Genomic DNA, 22,472 nt, shown 5'->3' on the forward strand with positions numbered 1-22,472 from the left:
GAAAAATGTCAAACACCAATTTTAAGCACCTTCCAGGGCTAGAGACAAGTGATGCATCATACTTAGATACAATTCTCAACATGACGCAATCCTCTTCAAGGACATAAAATACCAGGTTTTAAATTTAGCATGAATTTATGTCTTGAAAGGTTACCCCTAGAACAAGATTAAATTTGGTCCTTGAACATGTGCAGTACTGCAGGGGGGAGGGATGAGTTTACACTGCTGGGAAGACAGACCACGTATCTGAGGTTTTAAGGTAGCAAAATTTTCCAGAGGGTTCAATTACTAGAATATTATCTTAGAGATGATCTATTGAACAGGGAAAGTACAGTCGCAGGCATTTGATACGCTTTGTATTTTATCTATGTGAGAGGGTGGGAAATAAATACCTCTCCTTTGGAATCAGTTTTCTCCACGAAAATGAAAGGCACTGTCCGGAGGGAGCGGAGGCTGGGGCTCAGGACACTGGGCTTCTGTTCCCAGTTCTGCYACCACCCTGCCCTGCAGAAAACGCTTCACCCTTCTATACCACGCTTCTATAATGSAGATGACAGTTTTGCCCTCCTTGGTAAAATGCTTTCAAACCTTCTGATTATTACACACATTTTTAGGACTCTGAGATTGTCAGGTCTCTYCCAAGAGTCAGAGATGCAACCTTGCAAATGCGTTTGCAGTATAATCTCCCAGTAGTTAGGTTTATGGTAAAGAATTATTTTTCACACTGTCTCCTTGCCCTTGAGAGACCAAGCTATATGCTGTCCTAAAGCAAAGTCCCAATATACTCAGTGAGATCACAATCTGTCAGTCAACAGAGAAATTTGCCCATCTGCCCAAAGATACAAAAAAAAAAAAAAAAAAAAAAAAAAAAAAAAAAAAAAAAAAAAAAAAAAAAAAAAAAAAAAAAAAAAGCTTAACAGCTAAGTGACATACTGAGTCCTTTATCATGAAAATACAGGCAATCCACACTACATATTCAGCCCCTCCTCTCAAGCATGCCAGGCCTAATTTTCATACCTCAATTACCCAAAATAAATGGCTAAGAAGCTCCCATAATAACCTTAAAATCCTTTATTCAGTTTAAGACGCAATTCAATTTTGCACCAGTTAGCTCTAAAATCACTCCATAGATACACATACCAATTCTCAGCRTTTAAAAAGTGTCAACTGCTTGCATATCATTTACTCATCTTTATGAGAGGATCCATAAGCAGCAATGGGAGAACCCTGATAGGGGGAGAAGGGTAGAAAGGGGGCAGAATATGCACAAATAAATCCTAATGGAAACGCAGAGCTCTTCAGTACGCAATCTGTTGTAATTCTATACTTGTCACAGATACTACAATTCAGTTGACGGTACTGTCAATATTTACTTCACTTAAGTAGGAACTTGCAAAGCATTTCAATACAATGTTGCATAGCATCAGTTAGTGAACGCACTGAAGTTAATTTACTTGCAAATGGCATTTCTCAAGTTCTTAAAAGTTAACAACCTTCATTAAATGCCTTTAAACAAGATGGAAAATGAGGAATCTTCTCCTGAAGTGTCATTTTAAACTTTTATCCCTGCATTATCTTCTTTTGAATGCTGAAGCAATGGCAAGCACTTATCTCATGTCTCTCTTACAGCACAGAGACTGCTCTTTCATTATCAGTTTTTAAGAAGCTGTAAACTTATCTCAGCTGCTGGAATTCTTCATGAGAAAAAAAAATCAGTAATGATGTACATATCATCTGCCTCTGGGAAAATAAAAATTGCCAGTGATATGCTGGGAACGATCTTCTCAGACTCCTTTCACACAGTGTTGCAGTAGTTTTATCATAACGAAGCAGTGTAATTTCAAATAACGTTCTACAGTGCACTGACTGCAATCTCTTAAAAAAAAAACACAGCTCAACTGAACAACGAATAAGAACGCTATCGTGGATCCCATGTTTACAGCTGCTCGCTGATTGTGTCACATTTGAAGAGGTTTCAAGAAAAATAACTTATTTCTTCGCTGCTGAGACTTAGAAATTCAGCATAGAATTTTGATGTCAAGTTCAGTACAGCATCAGAACTAGAGAGGCTGCAAAACTTAACACTTTTTCCACAAATAGCTAAAAATATAGTTGCATAAGTATATCTTACTGTCTTGCCAAAATCAGAGAGAAKAATAATATGCAGAACAGGACTCCTACGTTCTGGGAGGCAGTGAGCTGTATAAGGTACAGACGCATACAGGACACAAAAGATCTAGATCATATTACTGCCCAGCTAAACAAGTCATTTTGCTGCTTTTGTGCCTCAGTTTCCCCACCTATAAGATGGGGATCATAATACTGACCTGCTCTATAAAATACTATAAACTCTATACTTCAATAGTCTGGACCMTCAGGTATGAGAGAGCAAACCAGAGTTGCAACCCTGCTGCTATGGCTCTTTACGTTATGGTCATTATAATCATATATTATATAYTAGTAAAACAAAAACTGAAGAAACACAGAGGAATAACGCTGAGAGAAACAAGTCGAATGAAGTATACCCCCTCTTCGCTACTGTCTGATCATTCAACCAGGAAAAGCTTCTACTTGCTTGCTCTTCTACCCCTGCAATTCTTGCATTCTCGGCTGCAGAGCAACAACAGCTCTAAAAGAAGAACAGTCATCTTGAAGGCCCAACAAGTCTATTGGTTTTGAATTCCCCTTATGGAACAGGATTCAGGTTTTCTGCTAGACCAGAAGGGACCTTAGTCACTAACCCTAAAATCAACGAGTGCCTGTCACTGCGTTTCTACTGTCAGGAGAAGACTGAGTGCTCTGGATTCCGAGCAAAGAGAAATCCTCCGTATACAGTACAAGCCAAACACAAACTGCGAAGCAAAAAGACATTTCAGAAGCACCACTGAGAAAAGCATTACCTACTGATCACTTTTACATGGCAACCTAACTGACGGGCTCAGTGAACACGGGACAGCACTGGATGCTGCTTACCTTGACTTCAGCAAGGCTAAAGACGCAGTCTCCCGTAGTACTTCTACGGTCACATTAACGAGATACAGTTTGGACAGCTGGCCTATAAGGTAGGCACAAAATTGGCTGGACTGCCAGGCTTAAAAGGGCAGTGATTAATAGCACAAAGCCCACCTGGCAGTCAGGTACTACTGGCATGTCACAGGAGCAACTGTCTTGACCAGCAATGAGATAGCAAGACAGAAGACACTCCAGGCAAGTTCAAACATGATATTAAGTTAGGGGAACGTAGGGGAGGATCGGGCTGCCGTTCAGAGGATCACAGCACACTAGAGAACCAAGCTGACAGGAACTTCAAGAAGTTCAAAGACAAACRCAAAGCCTTACACCTAAAACAGAATAACCCTGGTACAGGCTGGGGACTGACCAACTAGGGAGAAACTTGCAAAAAAGGACCTGAGGGTCCCCACGGACAAGTTGAACATGAGGCAGTACCACGCTCTTGCATTAAAACCAAGCACATACTGGGCTCTATTAGCAGGGGTGCTGCCAGTAGTCAGGGGAAGTGATTATTTCCCTTTTTTCAGCACCTGCAAGGATGCCCCTGGAGAACTATGCTCAGTTCCAGGTTCCTAAGTACAACTACTTGTTTTCCAGCTTCTGTTTTAGATACTTTCTTCTGGTTCTAACCGCCTACCTCTCAACCAGAGATCTTTGCTCTTAACCATGCTCCCAATTTCTCCAGCCGCAACAAAAGGGAAATGACCAGTTTTACCAGCCATACTGGTAGGACTGTCAATATTGTCAGTGAAAACCAAAGACTGGAGACACTTTTCTCATCACTGAATGACCAAGAAACAGCTGGGACACAGAAACCACCAGTTTAAAGGGTGAAGAATGAGTACAGCAGCAACCAATACTTGAGTTTGTCTTTTCTCACAGTAAGAGCTTAGAATCTAAGTAGAAGACAGAAGGTAGATTCTAATAAATATCACACTGAAGGTTTATGAAATATTTTAAAGTGGAAAAAGTGTTATCTAAATATGTGCTAAAAATAATTATTGGCAATGAACTGGGTCCTCCAGATGTGATAAGAATGCAGTGATCTGGAAGTCCCTCAGAGACAGCAGTACAGATGCAGTCCATCTGTTGCATACTCTACAAGACTGATCTTTTAAGGACCAGAAATTTTCATTTAGAAGAGAAAATGTAACTTGATTCTGCAGAGCTTAATGACACTCACCTGGGAAAATCTGACTTTCAACTCCAAATAAGAACAGAATAGACTGTTCTCTGGTTTCAGGTACTGATCAAGACCTGGCAGCTGAAAACCCCAGATGTTTCTGCAGAAGAGACTTCTGCAGCAATGACTTATATTATCTTACATTTTTTCCTAATTTTGCTGAAGGTCAAGGATGATCCACTGGTAATATCAGTGGTAAATATTCCTAATTTAGAGGTTCCCACTCTTTCATCCAACAGGAAAAGTCACAGAGAAGAGCATCTGTAATCTCATAACCTTTGAAGCTGAACAGGCAGAACTCCATTAGTCTGAAGCTATGACTTCATCAGGAAGAGGGGGAAAAGAGGAGTTTGTGTTCTCAATGCAAGTTAGCTACCAGGGAACCAAATCCTTGCACAACAAGGACAGTGTTGGTTTTACACAAACTACCCAGTTAAGTTAAACTCCCAAATTTTCTACAGTCCAACATGAATTACTAGCTCTTTGTTCTAGAATTTTGCTATGTGTTGATTTACCTGAAAGGACATTAACAACTTTGTTTTCCCTTGGACACTGCAAGGCCAAAAGGCTTTCCACAAACATAACAAAAGTAAAAAGGTCCAATTATAGAAAGAAAAATATTGTAAAACAGATAAGGTGAGAACTTCTGATARTAAGATGGAGGCAATGTTTAGAGTTCTGCTTTGTATACAACAGACTTACTAGCATTTCAGTTAATCACATCCTGAAGTCATACTGCTGAATATGTATTTTTATTGCACGTTTTTCTCCTCATATTATAAAGATTATGGGAAGTGGTGAAATAAGATCTACACAATTTTTTTTCCCAGTGTAAAAGACTTTTTCCAGSCTATACGATTAAAAGATTTTTCCTCTCTTTCAGAATTTGCTTTCCAGCAATATATTTTTTGTTACCACATACAAACTATCTGATATACGTTCATTGTACCTTTCTGCAGTACAAAAGGCATCTGGGGAGTACTCTGATTTCTACTCCATGCCTTGGCATAAGTTATGACTTTATTCTTGGTAGATGAGCCTCCATTGAAGAAACAGTTATATATCTCCCTTTAAAAATATTGATTAGCAAATCTCATAGCACTTTACCAATACATGCAGTCAAAACATTACTGAGACTACTATGTTCCTCCCAAACTGGAAGGATGTTGAAAACTTTAAATGATTCACTTACAGCTGATCTAAATATAGATGAGAGCGCTGCAATTTACGTTTTATTGTCAAATGTTTAAAGGATCAARTCTAAAATACACAATATACAAGCTTCAAAGCACACATTATCTTGAACATCTTATTTCCAATATGCAGTCAAAATAAAGAAGACATGGGGAACATTTTGCTTCAAAAGCAGATCTCCAGAAGAGATCAAGGTTTTGGTTGTTTGGGGGCTCGTTTAAGACTCCTGTTTTCCCAAACTGCTGAAACTGGATAAGATGCAAAGACGATTTTCCCTCTCGAGGGGGAGAGGCGCACACATCGCCATGCGATTAGGCATGACATCACTCATACTTCGGACAACAGTGAGCCAGGCTGGCAATTATTCTCAAAAGACATTTGCTTTTGCCTTTGAGGAAGGACATGCATTTGCCACAAGACAGGCTAACAGTGAAAAGGCTCATCTCACATTTTGCTTGGCATGAGATTACCAAAAAAAAGTCTTTTAAGAAGCACTTCCAGCATGCAGTTTCTGCTTGAAGACTGTCATAAAAGAAAAAATCCTAGTGACAAGCATCTGAAGAAATAAGACAGCTCTTGAAAAATACTTTCACTAATTTTTAAAATGCTTATACTTTATTACGATGTAAGAAACCATTATCAAAACCTCTTTCAAGATAGGGGAAAAGGCCAGGTATGAGAATGACTTGTGTTTTTCCAAAATAAATTTGAAAAGTAGTACTGTTTCTCTGATACACTTTCACTTTGTTCTTATAACATCATACAAAACACAAAATAAGACTGTGTAAGACTTAAGAATATGATGAAAGTGGAGACAGTTTTAGAAGACCAAGCTAAAATAATATTTGCAGATAGCAAGTACAGAAGTGCTTGTAGCTGTCAATGCAGTGGCTTCTACTTAACCTATTACGTATTACTGGATCTTAATTAAAGTATTCAAGAATATAGATTTGTCTTTTAAGGCATCATTCTTACTACATTAAAATGCAAATATACCATCTTCAAAACTATTTTGATGAACAAGAGCATTTAATTTTCTAATTGACTTCTAAAATATTAGAATGCAAAAATCATTAGTCATGGCTAAAACCAGGAATATTTTTCAGTGAATGGATCAAAAACATCAGCAATTGATCATGTTTGGTACCAGAACTTACTTAACCAAAGCAGTAGGGTGGTTTTTTTGTTTGTTTTTTTTTAAGGGAGGTAGGGGTGCAGAGAACGAAGGAGAAGCGTCTCCTCCAGTCCCATGCCACATCCAGCATATCCTCAGACAAAAGCAAAAATGTGATACACAATCAGTAGCCATTCCCCGTTGCTTTTTAATGGCTGCTGTTTACAATATAGTAGCTYCCATCAGGTCAAAACGCTACCCAGCTAAACAGTGTTATTGCCTGTACAAGCACCAAAATTGAGATCCAGAGATAAAGCTCTGAATTAAGCAGAGAGCCATCCTAATCACTTCCTCTTGCAAACAAGCTTTAGCGAGACTGTTAAATATTTATTTTCACAACCATGCAAGGACTGCTGAAGGTCACCTCAGAGGTGTGATCCCCCTTCCTCATCTTCCTGCCGCTGTCCGTGTTTCATCCGAAGCAGGCCCCTCTGCCTCCCACGCACCACGCCGACCCCCAGCCCAGCGCTCCTCCCGCCTTCGCTCACCTCCTTAGCTCCYGCGGCCCCCACCGCTCTGTTTCGAAGCTTCACCCCCTCGCAAGGGGGTGCTGGTATTTGAGGGCTGCCCCTCATATTTTCTACCCCAGCATCACAGATGCTTTCTTACTTCTTCTGTTCCCTGCCTCTGTTTCCATCCATGCTCGCTTACCACCGYGAGAATGTCTCACCCATTCAGAAACCCCAGTCTGGCACTGACCTACTGAGAGGACGGACCACGCACTGAATTTAAATACTTTATTACATGCATTAAAGAAAAATCTGGGTCAGATTCTTCTACTGCAAGTAACTCGGTGTTGCACAGGGCCCAGCGCAGTGGCAGAGCACAGGACTGCCCAACAATAAACATTTGTTCTACCTGCCCATACTGTAATTTAAACCCACAGCTACAAAGGCTTCAGGGGAACTAATTCAAACATCTACAGAGAAAATCCTGCGCCTTTGTGGGATCATGACAACTGTCTCTGTCCGAACGCAGAAAGATGTGATAGGCAAAGGACCTCCAAAATTAAAACAAGCTGTGTGTAAAGTTCTTTTGTTAGCAAAATCTGTATTTTTCAGCAGTCGTACTCATCAATGTGTTTTGAGAAAAAAATGCTTGAGGACTTGAATCATTTTGCTCTGTTAAAGGAAAAAAATACACACATATACACATTCCTCCCATCAAATTTTCCAAAAAGGAGTGTTTTGACCTTTATTGTTCAAAATTTCACTTAAATGGGGAAAACAAAAAAAAACAAAGCTATCAAAACCAGCCTAAGTCATAATCTTTATAGGCCATCCTGTGACTCTGTCGCTCCCTTTATCTCTAGACACTTGGTTCAATGCTGCATTATGGAAAAGTTGACAATTTGAGCCACCTGCTGGGTGCCAGTAACCTAAGGGAAAAAAAGTTGGCCACTCCTCTACACGGGAGCCACTGCGAATTTTGGCTGTGGATTTGATGGGGCAGGATCAGGTGTCCCCTTGCCAGAGCAAGAGGTTAAATACTTTTCTATCCTGAGTCAGTAACAAGTTAACAGAAACGCAGATTTTCAGAGTGTACCATTCTTAAACAAAATATTAGCCTACACACACAAAACTGCAGTCCTCCTCCTTTTGGATAGTATATATAAAAATCCTATTAGCTGGAGAGATCAGCAGTCTTATCTGAGTTTCCAGGATGCTATAATATGCAAAATTAGAGCAGCTCTCTTAAGTGGGTCAATTATCACTACTGCACTTACAGCAGCTTTTCCCCTCCCTCTCTGCAGCATCCACCATGGGCATTTAGCACAAGCATTTAAGCAGTAACACTTCGAGCTGGCACACTTCACAATGTAAAGTTCCTACCCCTTTTTTATTTTCAAAAATCTTAAACGAGTAAAGAAATTCACTGAAGTACAGACTCTCCGTATTAAAATTACGGTCTCCTCACGGACAGCTTCAATGACTTTCAGAGACAGATCACCCTGGAGAAAAATGCTATTTAGCAGTCACCCTCACCGTTTTCCTACCACACCTGAGTTACACACAAGTGAGGTTTTTTGGCTTTCTTCCCCAAGTGATCAGAGCAGCATCTGAGGGCCATTTACCACCTTCTCAGCCCTATCCCCCAGGTGCAGAGCCCACAGTCAGTCTCCCAAGCTTCACATCTTGTTCTTCTTAAGAGGGAATTCTTTTTAAAAGGCACTGCAAACAATCAGACACAAGTGGAACAATTCAAGTGTCAAGCACAGGTGCCCAGCATCACCTTAGATACCACCGGATGAAGATATCAGCACAGGACTCAAAAGATACAACACAGGGGAAAACCAAGCTCCACTGGAGTACGGCTGGAGATCAAACAAGAGACCTTGCAGCGGTGCAGCACCATCCCCAGCCGGTCTTGTGGGTGCTACCGCTGCACCCATCGCTCAGGTGGTTGCCAGGAGCAGCCTGTGTGGTGAGAAGAGCAGATGCAAGAAGTGAGCCAGATGGTGGACTGGCCCCCAAACAGCAGCAGGAYGACACGGTTTCTAAAACAAGCTCCCTTGTGCAACAGCAAGTGGACAGAGATTTCCCAAGACACAAGATTTAAAACACTCCACATGATTTGGGTAAAATTCAAATTAATGGCAAGTAACACTGCAGAGAGGTCTGCATACAACATCAGCTAGTACATGGAAAGGAAAACTTGTCTACCTTTCCCTCTGACAGGAACGATGAAACACTTCATCCCCTCCCCAACATACTTCATACTTCTCTGCACAGCAGAAAGGTGTGAGGCAGTACTGTTAGGTGACAAAYGCAGATGATTCTGCTGTGCTCTGTGGAAGAGAGGCCTAGATACGCTGGCTTTGGGTCATGAGCCCCGCTGCTCGATGGAGTAGGCCCAACCTTGGCTGGAGAGAGGGTGAGCAGCAGAAATGAGGGTGCAGAAATTAAATTTCTACAGCTGCCACTGGCTACTCTTTTCTCTAAATCTCTATAGCATTTTCTCCTGTAGTACAAAATAAGAATGATCACAYGAGCCATGCATTACAAAATTGATGAACCACTGGGAAATATATGCAACTAACATAGGGCATCAATAGCTGCACCATAGTTCAGGTTGCAAAATTCCATTAATAAGCTGAAAAAACTAAACTAACTAAAATCCATACATTCAAAAGCAGGTCACCTAAAACTTCATTTTGAAGAGAGTRCACAAGTCTTTTCCAAGACTTCTTTAAGTCTAGAAAATAACATCTTACCACTTTTTAACCAGACAAAAAGTTCTAGGGAAATGAAATAATTTGATTTAGTAAATATGACATGTATTTTTAACTATCCAGTTTAAAATCAGCTTTTAATCTCTTATGTTCTGTCCTTGTCACAGAACACTTGCATGCAACAAATTCTGAATGCAACCCTATTAAATCAAAAGGGCAATGACTGAAAAAAAAATAGAAGTCCATAGGAGAAGAAAAAATGTTTTTATTAACTTTCTAACTAGAGCTCTAAAATGCTGTTGATTAAAGTTTAATTTCAAAAGTTAACTTTTTAATTGGGAACACTAGGGCCTGCTGGCTCCAGTAAGCTTAGTAGAGGTCAAAAGATTGTTGGAGACCCAATTTTTCATTTCTAWTAAAAAAAGGAAGCCTTGCCCTTTTCCTTGCAAAGATAGACCTTGAAGTGTTAGTAGGGAAACAAAGAATGTATCCATCAAAGGCTCTCACGGTGAGGTTATACAAAGCCTCCCAAGACAGTGTGGGAAGCCAACAGAGCTTGCAAACGCTCCRAAGGAAATTAGCTGAACTTTGCTTGCAAATTCCAAAAACTGAGAATGGTTCAGTAGCTGGTACCTAATCTAGGATTACACAGACCTAAGTTCAATTCCTTACTCCATCACAGATTTTCTGGGTAGCTTTGAATGCATCCCTTAACTTCAGTTCTGCACCTGGAAAATGAAGATAAATACTCTCAACTTCCCCTTACTGTGACATGAAAATAAACACATTAAACCGGGAGGCAGTCAAATAGCTTGGCAATAGAGCACAAGCACTGCAGATAGATAGGAAATCCACATGGAAATAACAGTCCAGCCCATTCAACAAGAAGATGCCCGTTTTTTTTTTCCCAGACCCTGCTTGCCTGATGAGAGCCTCTCAAGTCTTCCTGATCCTGTCTCAAGCCAAAGGGAGGCTCATGGAGTGCAGAAAGCAGAGGAAAAGTATCCTACACCTTCCAATCCAGTGTAAGTTCACACACAACAGAAACCACGAGAAGCAAACTTTCTCCTGCTCACACCCTCAAATTCAGAGGCTACTTCTCCCATACCATTCGCTGACAGGTTCCTCCAAGAACAGTTCAGAAGAGAGGCCTGACTTGGGTGCCCTGGACCCATAGGAGGAGTCCATCTCCTTCCTCTGACGACTCAAAAAGCCTCTGAAGACCAGCTGAATGACCGGGACGACCAAACTTGGGGATGTCCAGCTGCAGGCTGCCCTGACCCTGGGCGGTGGGAAGGCTGCAGAGTGAGGCCACTGTGCCAGTGTCCTTGCAGAAGCACGAGGCTTCCACGTGCACCCAGGCTCATCAGCCTTGCTGCTGCAGCAGGGGAAACCTGCCCCGAGTTTACCCCCACAGGCAAACACGGGCATATTTACACAAGATAGCCGGTGAGGGAACTTTGTGAGAACTCTTCTCATGTAGAAAAGGTTTTGTTTACTAAGTGCTACTAAGACAGGATTTGGTTCACAACTAAGGGGGCATTTTTTCAGAGACCTTTAAAGAAAAAGAAAGAATGGAGGGGTAGGCACAGGAGACAGAGACACTTGCAACATAAAACGTCACTGATAAAAAAAAAAAAAAAAAAAAAAAAAAAAAAAAAAAAAAAAAAAGTAGGTGACGGGGTGAAAATATTACAAACAAAACAGTGTACAGGTGGAGTTTTTTTCTTCTTTAAGTAAGAGTCACGTATAGCAATAAGGATTTAAAAAGTAATAAAATGTGCCCTGATTAAAACAAACTGATCTCCCCCCTGCAAAATAAAACGCAAGCCTCTCCTTATTTCGGCGCGACCCCCAGGGCAGCCGCAGGTTGCACACAAACCCTTAAGTCGGTCAAAACCTGCGCTTGACTCTTCCAAAGCACTCGCTCTCGGGAACAGCAGTACCAGCTAAAAAGCTCTTTGTTTGCATTCAGTCATATGTAGGGGTGGAAGAGCTGTTCAAAACATTAAAGAGAAACAAGTGAGGACTGTTACTATTCCAAGAAACGAATTACAAGCCAGATTCTGCAACGTACGGAGCGGTCACGATGCCAACTGATGTCAGATGTCACCGGAAATGCTCAGGATCGCTCCAGACTGGACCCTGCGAGTACGACAGCCAATTCTGTCAAGCCTGACTTAAAATCATTACTTCTTCCATGTGTATTTTGCAGTATGTCTTTATTGCTGACATTAATAATACAAATGCATTTATAAAGAGAATAATATGAAAGTTTTCACCAGTAGTTCATTGAAAGGATGAAACACCTCCCAGATTTAGCCGATAGCTAATAAGCCATCTTCCCTTTAAAACACTGCCAACCTGTATAAACAAGGTGAGTAAATGAAAAGTCACGTTAAAGTTACTGCCTTATGGGTTTCTGTGTCAAATAAGCTAACAAAAAACAAACTGATATAAAATGATTTCAGATCTCAAATATAGTCCTAAATTTTCCAAAAAACTATAAATAAAAGCTGTACTTTAGATACTTTTTTTTATCTGAAAAAAGTTTTATAACTTAAAGAGAACATAAAGTATATTTGTATTACTTAATATAAAAATGCAAAATATTATTTAGACAACACRTAAGAACCAAGGAGAACTTAATGTTTTTCTGTTTCATACTGAGGTTTATTCAGGTAAAATTCAAACCATTCCATTAGACTTGGCTAGAATTTTCCTTACATTTTCACAGAGGCTGGTTGGCAATAAGCACATTATGAAAAAAGCAGGATAAGCAGATATCTGCACAAGATAACACATTCCATCCCTCAAACTGAACTCAATGCAGACAATTAAATCCTGTTCTCCAAACCCTTCCCACTCGCTCAGTTCTGCCACTGGTGAGTACAAAGCATTTCTTGCACTTCAGCCCCTGACCACCTCTGGCTGCACCTCCCCAGGCCACAGCTTTGCTCCTTCCACCACAGCATTTTTTAAGAAAYATGCTGCCTTCTGTTTCAAAGGCTAATCCGCTCCTATCTAACCTCTCTACCCTCTATGACTCCATCACTCCATCGATTCATTTGGGTAGCCCAATACGAAGGCACTGCCTCCAACTTCTGAAAATGCTGCTCTTGGCATCTTCTTCCGTATCTCTTTCTTCTAAACTACATGCTCTGATCTTCAAAGCCTTAACTTTTCTAAATTCCTCCCAAAGAATTTCCTCATAAAAGCTCCATTACAACAATGAACGCTTAACTGTCAAAATCTACAGTTCAGTGGAATTACATAAATCTGTTATAAATACTGATACGCTTTGTACAGCGCCTCTCTCCTCTCTGCATGCCATCCTCGACTGCTTTCTCCAAAGGACCAAAAGCAACTGGAAAGCTCATCGTTACCCTGAACGTGCAACTTCGTTTTCGGTAAAGTCTCTTGCTACTTTGCCATCCTTTACAAGTGCTCTTGGTCTCTCTGGATCAAAGGCTTTAGGAGTAAGGCTGCCTCCTATTGCCCACTGGTATATTGCTAGGCTGGAAACAAATATAACACACTGATAATGGCCATCCTAACTAGTCTGTAGAGACTTGAGTGTATTTTGATTTCAGAAGCCAACAATACACACCTGCAGCTCTCAGTTTTCCAAATTTCTAATGAAAGAGCAAGATACCCAAAGAGCAGGTAATAATTCAATGGTCAGAATCCATAGGAGGTTCTCCCCACCCCCCCCCAAAAGCACACTGGACCTGAAATACTAAAACACACTAATGGCTTTCCAAAACACAGGAACACAGCATAATGCATCCACCATAACCTGAACTCACTGTCCCAAAGTAAAAAGTTCCCATCTTTAGAGATTTTCAACACAGATAAATTCTTAATGCCAACTACAAAATGAAGTTTATGTAATGGATTTCAAAAATCACCACTAACAAAAATGAGCCATACAGTCATGCACTATCACTTCCTGATTCCCAGATGGCAAAGAAATCACACAAGAGAAGATGAAGTACTTTGTGATAYTAATACAGACAACAGAGATCATCTTTGCAGTCTTATTCGTACCATACTCCTAGTATTTTATCCGCGAAATATCAYACAGGAAGTGTTCTCCATTTAATGAGAAGGAAAAAAAAAAAAAAAAAAGCAGGGGAGGGAATAAATTCAGGTACTTATAAAGTGTCAGCCAGACCAGTACACATTGCACCTAACAGAGATGCATACTGGAACACTTCAAAGAAAGATGTGTCCAACAAGCAAAGGACTCTGGAGGTTTGCTGGAAGGGTTAGCCACACTTGCTACACAGACGGCTGCTGCACTACAATATACTTACTTGCCWGTTACAGCCATATTGCTTCAAATACTTTTTATCACTGCACCAGTGGGGAAAAGTGGATTTGCATATTACGACCAGACTATCATTTGGTAATATTAAATAACGACTGCAAATAAATTACTTCTAAAAAAAATGGCATGAGCATAATACTGGCAATGCTTATAATTCAATACRGTCTTCTCAGAAAATGATAGAGAGCTATACTGTTCAAAGTTCTCAAAAAGGTTTTGCGTTGGAAAAAAAAAGTTTAATAGTAAAGCCTTCCTTTTATAATTCCATTATTCCTGCAAAAACTCTTTTAAAATGCAAATATAATGACCACRTTATCAAAGCATCAATTCTAAGATTCTGAATATAGTTTCTGAAACTAARAAGAACCTCAGATCAGTAAAGAAACTTCAGCTGTCCAACTACTAAGAGAAATATAGAATGAAATGAAGTAAACTTAAAAAAATATATATTTCAAATAAGGTACTAGTAAGGCATACATTGCTTTAAAGCGGAGGAGGAGAGCTAAGGCAATAACACAAGCAATTGCCTGTGTTCTCTTGTGTTTGTGATACTAAATCTAAATTACAGTAACTGAAACACAACATAAAAATATAAACATAAATAAATTTGAATGTACATCAGTATCTAAAGCTTACAAGGATGTTAACAAAGTTCTACAATACAAAAATAACGATGGTCTACAGCAAGGAGTACTCACTGGCAACTTAAACCCATGTGCACTTCAATCTTCAGTCACTGATTTCCTGTATGATCTTTGAGCAAATTACATAATTTCTTAAACGTCCTTTTCCCCAAAACAGTAACATTACTGCCCTACCCACAAGACTTAAAAGGAAGACATTCACGTATCTTGATGGAAGGCCTAGCAGAACTCAGATCCGTTCTTTAGTGCAGACAGCACAGGAGGCTTGGGGTTAATTTTTGGTGTTTAAAAAAAATCCCCAGCAAAGAGCAGGAAGAGTACTTTTTTTTTTTTTTTAACCAGAGGAAAATGTTGAAAAACAAGAAATTAAGACTTATTGAGGGAAGGCAGAGTGAAATTAATAGATCCTTGTAAGTAACAGTAYGTTACCATACTAAGTACGGTACATTTAGAAAGGGAAAAATTTTACTTGAACACAGGAAAAATCCCCACTTGCTTCATTATACAAAATCAGCAGTTAGAAATTACATCCTAAACACTTACCATTTCAAATTTAGAAAAACAGTCAAACTAAATAGCTGACTTATTAAAAGTGTTTTTTTAATTGCCACTGCAGGAACAGTGCCTCTCCTACTCTCCTCCACCACCACCACCACCCCCCCACCCCAGGCAACAGCAAAGGCATTTTATCTAGGGGTCCAAGCAGTAACTCCCATATTGCACACATGTGAAAGGATACGAGGAGTTCCTTCTGTCCTACACACCAGGTAGAGACATGCAGCAATTACGTGGGTCATCTTTCTCCCCCGGGTTAGGTGCTTGCTCACAGCCATCTTGAAAAAATTAAAGGCGGTATCCAGACAATGCTGATTGAGTTGAAGCTGGTTTCCCAAGTGGTGAATCTGACGTTTCCCTAGAAAAATTAACAAGAAAGAATGCTTAACAGTTTTGCAATTAATGTGCTTTGCAGGGTTTTTTTCTATGTTTTTTCTTTTAAGACAAAACTGAGGGGGGAATTTCTGATTTTCATATCTATGTGAAATATATGTTAGAATCTAATATTCACTCAAGTTTCTGGGAGCTATAAATCTTCAGATCTTCAAGACAAAAAAAAAAAAAAACAGTCTACAACTCATTTTGGACTCTCAGTACTCAAATACATGCAATCACTGAGCCCTGGAGAACAAAGGTCAACCCAAGAAAGGGGTCAAAACATAGGCAGGTCTTTTGCCTGCGAGGTCCGTTCTTCCTCTGCTGAAGAGAGTTTGAAATCTAGCACTTGGTGAGCTGTAGAGATGAATTTCTGAAAACATCAGATCATGGCATGGTGATGCCAAGGTGCAAACAAATTAGACATTTTGCTGCAAGTCTCCGAGAACCCGTGAAGTTTGCAGTTCCTCTGACCACAAACTCAACCCGTAAAGAAAGGAGCTGTTCTCAGGGCTTCTCAGTGATCGCCACTGATAGGGAAGCACTTCCTTCCTTTGAACACTTTCACAGCAGAGGTTTCATTTAAGGCTTAGCTGCCAGACTGCAGAGATTAGTTTGTGGCTTCAGGAAAGCAAATGTGCCTTCACCCTGAAAAAGTACTCCAGATGATTCATAGCAGGAAGTGGTACAGCTGCTAAGACAGATGCTGCAAGCAACGTCCAGCCCATTCTCACATCTCCAGCTACGGAAAAGTCTGCCGAAAAGTCAGTTTAAGAGAAAGATGGGGGAAGTCAGGAGGAAAACAAACTACTAAAGATCCTCAACATAAGAGGTCAGACAGTACATCAAGAAAAATCCTTTAATTCAATGTGCTGGACAGATGTTTCCAGTATGTGTTTTTACAGGAAACACTCCTCTATTTCTGTTCAGAGATGTTAGAAGTAGCTTTGCTAAAGTATAGCGTACAAGTATGCTACGCTGGGCATAAGGTTTTCCATGTAGCTTAGCCACCGCTTCATACAAATGGTGGTGACTGCAAAACATTGACCAGAACACCACCAGTATATGAAGGCTATACTTTTTTTTTTTTTCAATCTTATGCAAATTCCTACCCAATCATTATGCACAACATGCTACACTGTTTAACCTCTGAACAGTCTTCAGCCAGCAACACACTTTCACTTCAGCTCTAATACAACACAACTCCAGAAACCCAACTAGGATCAGAAAAACTGGCTAAATACAAGCTACAAAACTGTAGCTTCTCCTTTCTGCACAAATTGTAATTAGTATGCTCACTAGCAAGATCTCCCTAGGGTCACTTTTGGACAATCAGGTCCAAATGAAGAATTAATGACAGAGGATGTGTTTCACCTTCCACAAGAGGTATCGGGACAATAAGCTACTCAAGAATAATCCAAAACCCATTAAGTCAATAGTTGTTCCACTAACATCAGCAGGCACTGGACAGATGCCCATTAGTCTTAAGAGTCTCAAACACAATACTACATTTTTGCAAAATTCGGACTAATTTGCACTCTCTCTCCCCTGAACTTTATTTCAGGCTCTGCAACCTCCTGTCCAAGCCCCTGTATTCTAAAGCTGGCTCAAGGCTCATAAGTCTTTAAGAAACAATCAACTTGTTCTCATCTGGGCAGCAAAAATTCACTTACCTTTGAGTATTATCCAGTTTTGCACAGCAGCAAAGCAGCTTCCCCCATCACCATCCTCCCTGAGCAAGTCCACAACAGAAGCCAGCACAGACTGTATCAGTGCCTCCTGCTGTCACTAAAGCTCCCTACTTCCATCCTCCCAACATGATCTCTCTGAAGATCAAACCAGCAACACACAAAACAGTATTGGGTATTTGACCTGGTCCAGCAGTGACATGTGGGCAGAACTGGGGCTACAGCTGGCACAGGTCACTCCAGGTCTACTCGTCCCCAATTCCAGCATTAAGACCCCCATCTTCTGTCCACCTTTTYCCTTCCACACATGAGGAAAAACAGAGAGATGTGAACAACTCCAAAGCTTCACAAATCCTTACCATATCTGAGAGCATCCCAGCATGGTAGAAAAGCAAAGACGGGTGCTGTGCAGCTAGCAAGTCCCATGAGCAAGGGACATGCTGCCCATCACACTGCCCTGCTCTACACTTTAAGCGTGGAGCCCATGTCCACCAGAGGCTGCCACAGACTGCTACACAGCAGTGCTCACAGCACGCAGGAAACATTTTTGCCTTTCAGGACACTGAAGCCAATTTTGCTGCTCTCCTCCTTACAGTTGCCTATACCTAAAGCCAGCTCTGGTCTAGTCCTACCAGAGATTTCTGTTCTCCAAGCTTATTTTTTTTTAAGAACAGCCATACTGGATCTGTCTAGCCCAGTATTCTGGGGCAACAGAACAGCCATGCAGCTCAARAAGATCTATCAGAAGCAACTCATTGCCAGACAGATCAAGAAACACAAGCTCTCAAGGAGAGAGGGGCTAAGAGAAGCTCCCCTTTTATATAAAAAACATCAGCCTGAGGTTTGTGACCTCCAAGAAGGCTACCAAGGCACTTGCATCAAAAGTGCCTTTGATTGGTGGTATTCTGGCCACATATTGTCACGTATGGTTATCAAGATGAAGACACAAAGAACTGCCATCTGTAGACATCGTATATATTACATGTAGATGTACCATCAGACGGAGACACAACCTTACCCATGCACCTCTCCCTGACTTCAGGGAGATTCAGAGTGGAAATATTGCAACAGTGACAGCAGTATCCCTTCTGAATAAGCCAGTACAAATCATTGTCCTCAGAGTCGCAAAGGCTGCTGAAACCAAGCAGAGATTTCAGAAGTTTTAAAAGCACAATTCAAACAACATTTACAAGTAAAGCTTCTGTAAAAACACAAAAAGCTTCCTTGTATCARGGAAGAGTTGCATGCATTCCTGGATGCTTATTAGACTACTGGGGGGACTGGTATATGGGGCCAGCCCCGCTTGACAAGATAGTGGGACGAGGATGCTGCAGGTTACCACACAAAAAGTGATACAGAAGCCTGCCACACCACCACCACAGCAGCAGCTCATGTGGGTCCTGGGCCTGAGGAAGGAAGAATGGGCTCCAAATCAATGTTTCTGCTCCCAAAGCTTCCAGGAAGCAGCCTTGTGCCAAAAACATGCAGAGGGCACAAATGGTTGAGGGCTAAGGCAAGGACAGAGACAAGAGCTGTCACCTGTTCATCAGTGACAATCACATGTGTTGTAGTGATGCCACAAGGAAGAACAGGGAAGAGAAATAAACCTTTGGGTTGTCTCCTGCCTCCCACTCCAAACCTCAAGGATGGAAGTGGGGGCGGACAACAGGAGTCCAAACAAGCTCTACTGGAGGAGCTGCTGCTGACAGAAGAGAAGCAAGTAAGTCAGGCTCTCCTCCCGCCCGCTYTCATGACCACAGTGCATGACCACTGTCTGCCTTAGCCACTAAAAAACCATACCTCTTCCTCTCTCCCCCCAGAAAACAAAAGGAAAAAAAAAGGACTGAGGAAAGGGCAAGCATACACAAAATTTCTCCCCTGGTAGCTCCAGGCCTGTTCCTAGAATGAGGCCTTCTTTCTCATGTTCTCATACAAGGCTGCACATCTCAGAGAGCACTTAGGAAACAAAGAACATCCAGGAGGGAAAAAAAAAAAAGAAAGAAAGAAAGAAAGAAAATTGAGGGAGATATTTTAAATTAGGTTCCTTCATAAGCAATCCTTCCCATGGAGCTGGTCCCATCTCCAAGCTATCATTAGTATTCTCTGCATACCTAACCTTTTATCTTCAAACATAGAAACATAATTCATCATAATCCATSTAAGGTAAACAGTATGCTTTTAAGTAATATGTGCCTTTAGAGCTGAGCTTTTCATGCATCTTCARTATTTAAAAATAAAATTACTTTAGAGGTGGCTAGTCATTGTCTACAGATAAATATCAAAAGAATTCTGAGAGCACAAAATGGCATTAATCCACTTCAGAAATGTTGTTTCATTGAATGTTTTGCTCAACCTTCAGCAGACCAAAGAAGACTTTATTTCAGAGTGCTAGTGCTCTCTCRAGCTGTTTTGTGGTGTCACATCAATCATACAATTCACATTAAAATAAGACAACTACAGTACCGTCACTGGTCCTCAAAACAAACAGCTTTACTCAGCATAGGACAGGAAGAAGAATCTTAGAAATGGTGCATGTCTCAAYGATTAATTTGCTTTTGCCCTCATCTCTTACAACAGAGGCAGAAATCTACTGCTTATAGCATCATCTAGAGATAAATATATTTGTTCTGCCACCAATCTCCTATTTATTAAAGAAAGATCAAAAGACTTTTCTCTTGAATTTGATGCAGCAACACACACCTACTTTTCTGGTATCTTATGTAACATAACAAATCGGTAGGAAAAGTTAGCATTAGCAATTAGRTTTTTAGGCTTCTACGTAGGGAACATGAAACACCTGCATTCCTTCTGGTTCTTTCACGGAATCAAGAAGCATCTCCATTCAAAAGGTACTGTCAAAAAAAAATGTTACCAGCTAAATAGTCTTCATCCAATRATTTAGTTGTCAGGTGACAACTAAAAGAACATAGTTTTGTGATTCCAGGCTTATCTGTCGGTCTCATCAATTCAACATTTCCAGAACTGAAAAATGTGTCTCTAATATTGTATTTAGTTATAAATACAGCAATTTAATCTGTTCACATCTGAAAAGCAGATGTTCATATRCACAGAACTTGGACATGTGAAAATAATTTACCAGCATAAATTCTCTATCCAGTGCTCCACCTACCATCAACAAAGATAGAGATCAAATACCCATTTCATGCTGCCAGTCCTCCACACTAAAAAGTCCTTATACCTGTGCAAAGGTACCCACAAGTCTGCTAAGCTTTCAGGCATCTCTTAAATCAGCCACTGTTCCTCTAGCAAGATGGTCAACTTAGGGAGGAATTGCAGAGCAGCTACAAGCTACGGGGCTCAGAAGATAAGCAATTCCCCCCAGCAGATCCACAATGCTCYATTATGTCTATCAGCCTTTGAAAGCATTTCTCTTCCCACTGCTCCTTGCAAGCTGGGTGGCATTTTATAACCTTCCATTTGCTGTTTATCTCTTGACTTTCTTAATGGTTTGTTCTAGACTACCAGCACTGCTTCAACCAGCTCGAACCGCTGGCTGATGCCCGTTGTGCCAGTTTGACCATACGGTCCCAGTGTGCAGCTAGTGGGTCGAGCTATCTGCAAGAACGCAACATACCTTAAGATCTCAGCCGGAACAGAAGRAATATCCATAGTTACAATGCAATTTATTAGCAATCTGCTCAACTTAATACTCACCAGATTACATTGCAGTGTTAGGAACTCATCAAATGCACTGATCTGCTCTACTGGATGGAAAAGAAAAGAACTGCCAGACATTTAAGCTGTATCTTGCTCTGGGTTATAAAGCAAAACTCAAAACAACAAATTCCTGACTCTCTCATCCATTTTATCCAGCAAAATGACTGGGGGAGCGGGTGAAAGGAGGAGGTGGTTTGGGGGGATTATCCATTAACAATCTGCAACTATGATCTCAAGATTTGTGATCCACAGCTTCTTTGCCAGAAAACAGTAATGCCAATTAAATCTGCTTTGCCCTTTGGGCAATAGCATATTATAACTTGAACCATATTACTCCTTTGAGCGATACAGAGTATTATGAAAGAGCATCATGTGSAATAGGCAGAAAAAGAGCTACCACATATCACATCCACACTGGTAGTGTTTTAACAACTTACTTATTTCTGAATTGCCAAGCAAGAGTAGAATGTGTAAGAAAAAAACAACAGAGGTTAAAAAAAAAGGCATCCCTCAGTAGATAGAGATTTTTGGTATTGGCAGCTTGTAATAGTAGTTTCCTTTCTCGGGTCTTACAGGTCTTTGATAGATGCTGGTATTTTCCTACCAAAAGAAATACAGTCTTTAAGGTTAAAGCTTACACATGATGCTCTCCTTGCAATTTAGTGATGGCATTAAAGTGGTGACTTAGTACTTTTGGGAAGAGGACTGAGAATAGTGTCCTTCCAAAGCAAGTACTTCAGCAAGGACATTAAAATCCCTGCCCCCTCTCTCTGCATAATAAAACTACAAGAATGTTTTCTGTTAAAGAAAGAAAAAAAAATCTAGAAACTACAGAAATTTTGTGAAATACAAGACACATACTAGGCAATTCTCTTTATTTCTCAAGGGCACATATTGTCAAACAAAACAAAAAAAGAGAACCCACACCACAAAACACACTCAAGCTTGTACTTCTATAAGCAACAGAAAATCAAGTTCCCAGGCTACCAAGCAGCAAAGTTTATCACAATCCTGAATCTCCATCTAGAAACAAAAGGCCTTTTTCTCTATTTTAGTTTTCAGTTCCAAGTCTGCTAAAGAAGCGCTTCCATCAAACTATTCCCAGCATGCTGAAATAAAACGCTATCATCTTCTCAACTGATGCCAAGCTCAATGCTTTGGACTGCCATGTAAGACTTGAACTGACAAGCTCAGATAGGACAGCTGAATTCTACTATCTTTTTATTTCAAAAAAATTTCCACCCTTTTGATGGAGGAAATGGTGGGTATTACAAAACAACATGTGTGGGCTAGAAATCACTGTCACAAAAACAGATTTGAAGTAAAAATTTGGTAATATTAAGTGCCTACACAAAAGGCAGCTGATAGCAAAACTGCAGTTTAAATTATTACGGAAGCAAAATAGAAAAAGGGGGAAAATCAGGTCCATCCTTTACAAGCAACTTTTTATGGCCTGGTTATTAC

At 40.5% G+C, this 22,472-nt stretch overlaps 1 protein-coding gene across 1 annotated transcript in view; it reads right to left on the reverse strand.

Moving 5' to 3' along the window:
* Nucleotides 1-22,472, reverse strand: part of BRF1 (BRF1 general transcription factor IIIB subunit) — a 167,694-nt gene that overhangs the window by 110,706 nt on the left and 34,516 nt on the right. The window contains exon 3 of the mRNA XM_085315015.1: nt 15,452-15,625. Within this exon, the coding sequence (XP_085171141.1) occupies nt 15,452-15,625 (174 nt within the window). The remainder of the gene's footprint in view (nt 1-15,451; nt 15,626-22,472) is intronic.

Source organism: Rhea americana, unplaced genomic scaffold (assembly GCF_003343005.1).
Source record: "Rhea americana isolate MKP2758 unplaced genomic scaffold, rheAme1 scaffold_42, whole genome shotgun sequence".
Classification (NCBI taxonomy): domain Eukaryota; kingdom Metazoa; phylum Chordata; class Aves; order Rheiformes; family Rheidae; genus Rhea; species Rhea americana.